The sequence below is a fragment of the Formica exsecta genome, unplaced genomic scaffold (assembly GCF_003651465.1).
Source record: "Formica exsecta isolate Colony F162 unplaced genomic scaffold, ASM365146v1 C16380569, whole genome shotgun sequence".
Taxonomy (NCBI): Eukaryota; Metazoa; Arthropoda; class Insecta; order Hymenoptera; family Formicidae; genus Formica; species Formica exsecta.
In genome coordinates, this window is record NW_021847614.1 from 1 (window position 1) to 1,058 (window position 1,058).

At 31.4% G+C, this 1,058-nt stretch overlaps 1 protein-coding gene across 1 annotated transcript; it reads right to left on the minus strand.

The window, feature by feature from the left end:
* Positions 1–6: 6 nt before the first annotated feature.
* LOC115238824 (short-chain dehydrogenase/reductase family 16C member 6-like) lies at positions 7–1,009 on the minus strand. Its single transcript, XM_029812967.1, has 4 exons — positions 841–1,009; positions 504–763; positions 265–390; positions 7–184 (listed from the first exon to the last, which is right to left on the minus strand). Exons 1-4 carry the CDS (start codon positions 940–942, stop codon positions 118–120), a joined length of 555 nt encoding a protein of 184 aa, XP_029668827.1. The 5' UTR covers positions 943–1,009; the 3' UTR covers positions 7–117.
* Positions 1,010–1,058: the final 49 nt, after the last annotated feature.

Here is a 1,058-nt window from a genome sequence, read left to right on the forward strand (position 1 = left end):
AAAAAATAGCAGTTTTGAGTTCCATGCACATTAAGGAACAAGGTACGCGTATTTGCACATATCAAAATATCGCAATCATGTTAAAAAAATATAAAAAAATATTACTTGTAAATAACATCATGCAAAATCAACTCCAGTGTCTAATAAATCTCGTAACATAAAGGATGCTTTTTTTGGAAGAATCCTGAAAATATAAGAAACTTGTTAGCTTATTACTCATCTATTATTTCATATATATAAACTCAAAAAAAATGACAAGAATACCTAAGGACATGTCCGAGATAAAGCAGATATCCTGGTACACTAAATTCTGCATAATTTCGGCGAACACCATCTAAAATTTGTTTAGCTGCTTCTGCGGCAGACATTGTACCAAAGTAACTTGGTATTCTACAAAATGTGTTTTAGAAAATTAGAAATTAAAAAAATAGATAATCACACGATATGCAATAACAATAAAAATGATATAAATGAAATATACAGCTTACAAATGCATTTATTACCTAAAACGTATATCTTTTGCAGCTTCTGTCCCAACAATAAATGAATATACGTGAACCAATGAAACAATGATATTACTATTTGAATGTCTCAGTTCCATGTGTAAAGACTCGGCTAATCCTTGTAGTGCAAATTGAGCAGTAGATAAAGGAACTCTGGTTCTACGATTACTCGATCCATTAGAAAGACCAGCGACAGAAGACAAGATTGTGATGTGTCCTTTACCAGCATGTCGCATACATGGCAAAACTGAATCCAACAACTATAAAAATAACATTATTGAGTATACCTGCTTCTCCAAATTTTGTACATCAAAATATACATCAAAAGGACATTTACCCAAAAATGACTAATAATTGTTAAGTCCATAATATCCTTTACTTCTGATGATGCTTGTACTAATGTACATGGGCTGGGCAAACCGCAGCAATGGAAGAGCATTGTAATGTCTCCCAATTCATTCTTAATGAGATTTACTGTTCGAGCAACCTATTTAATATCAATATACCAATAACAATACAAATAAATCCATATTGTTAAGGATCAATATGATTATG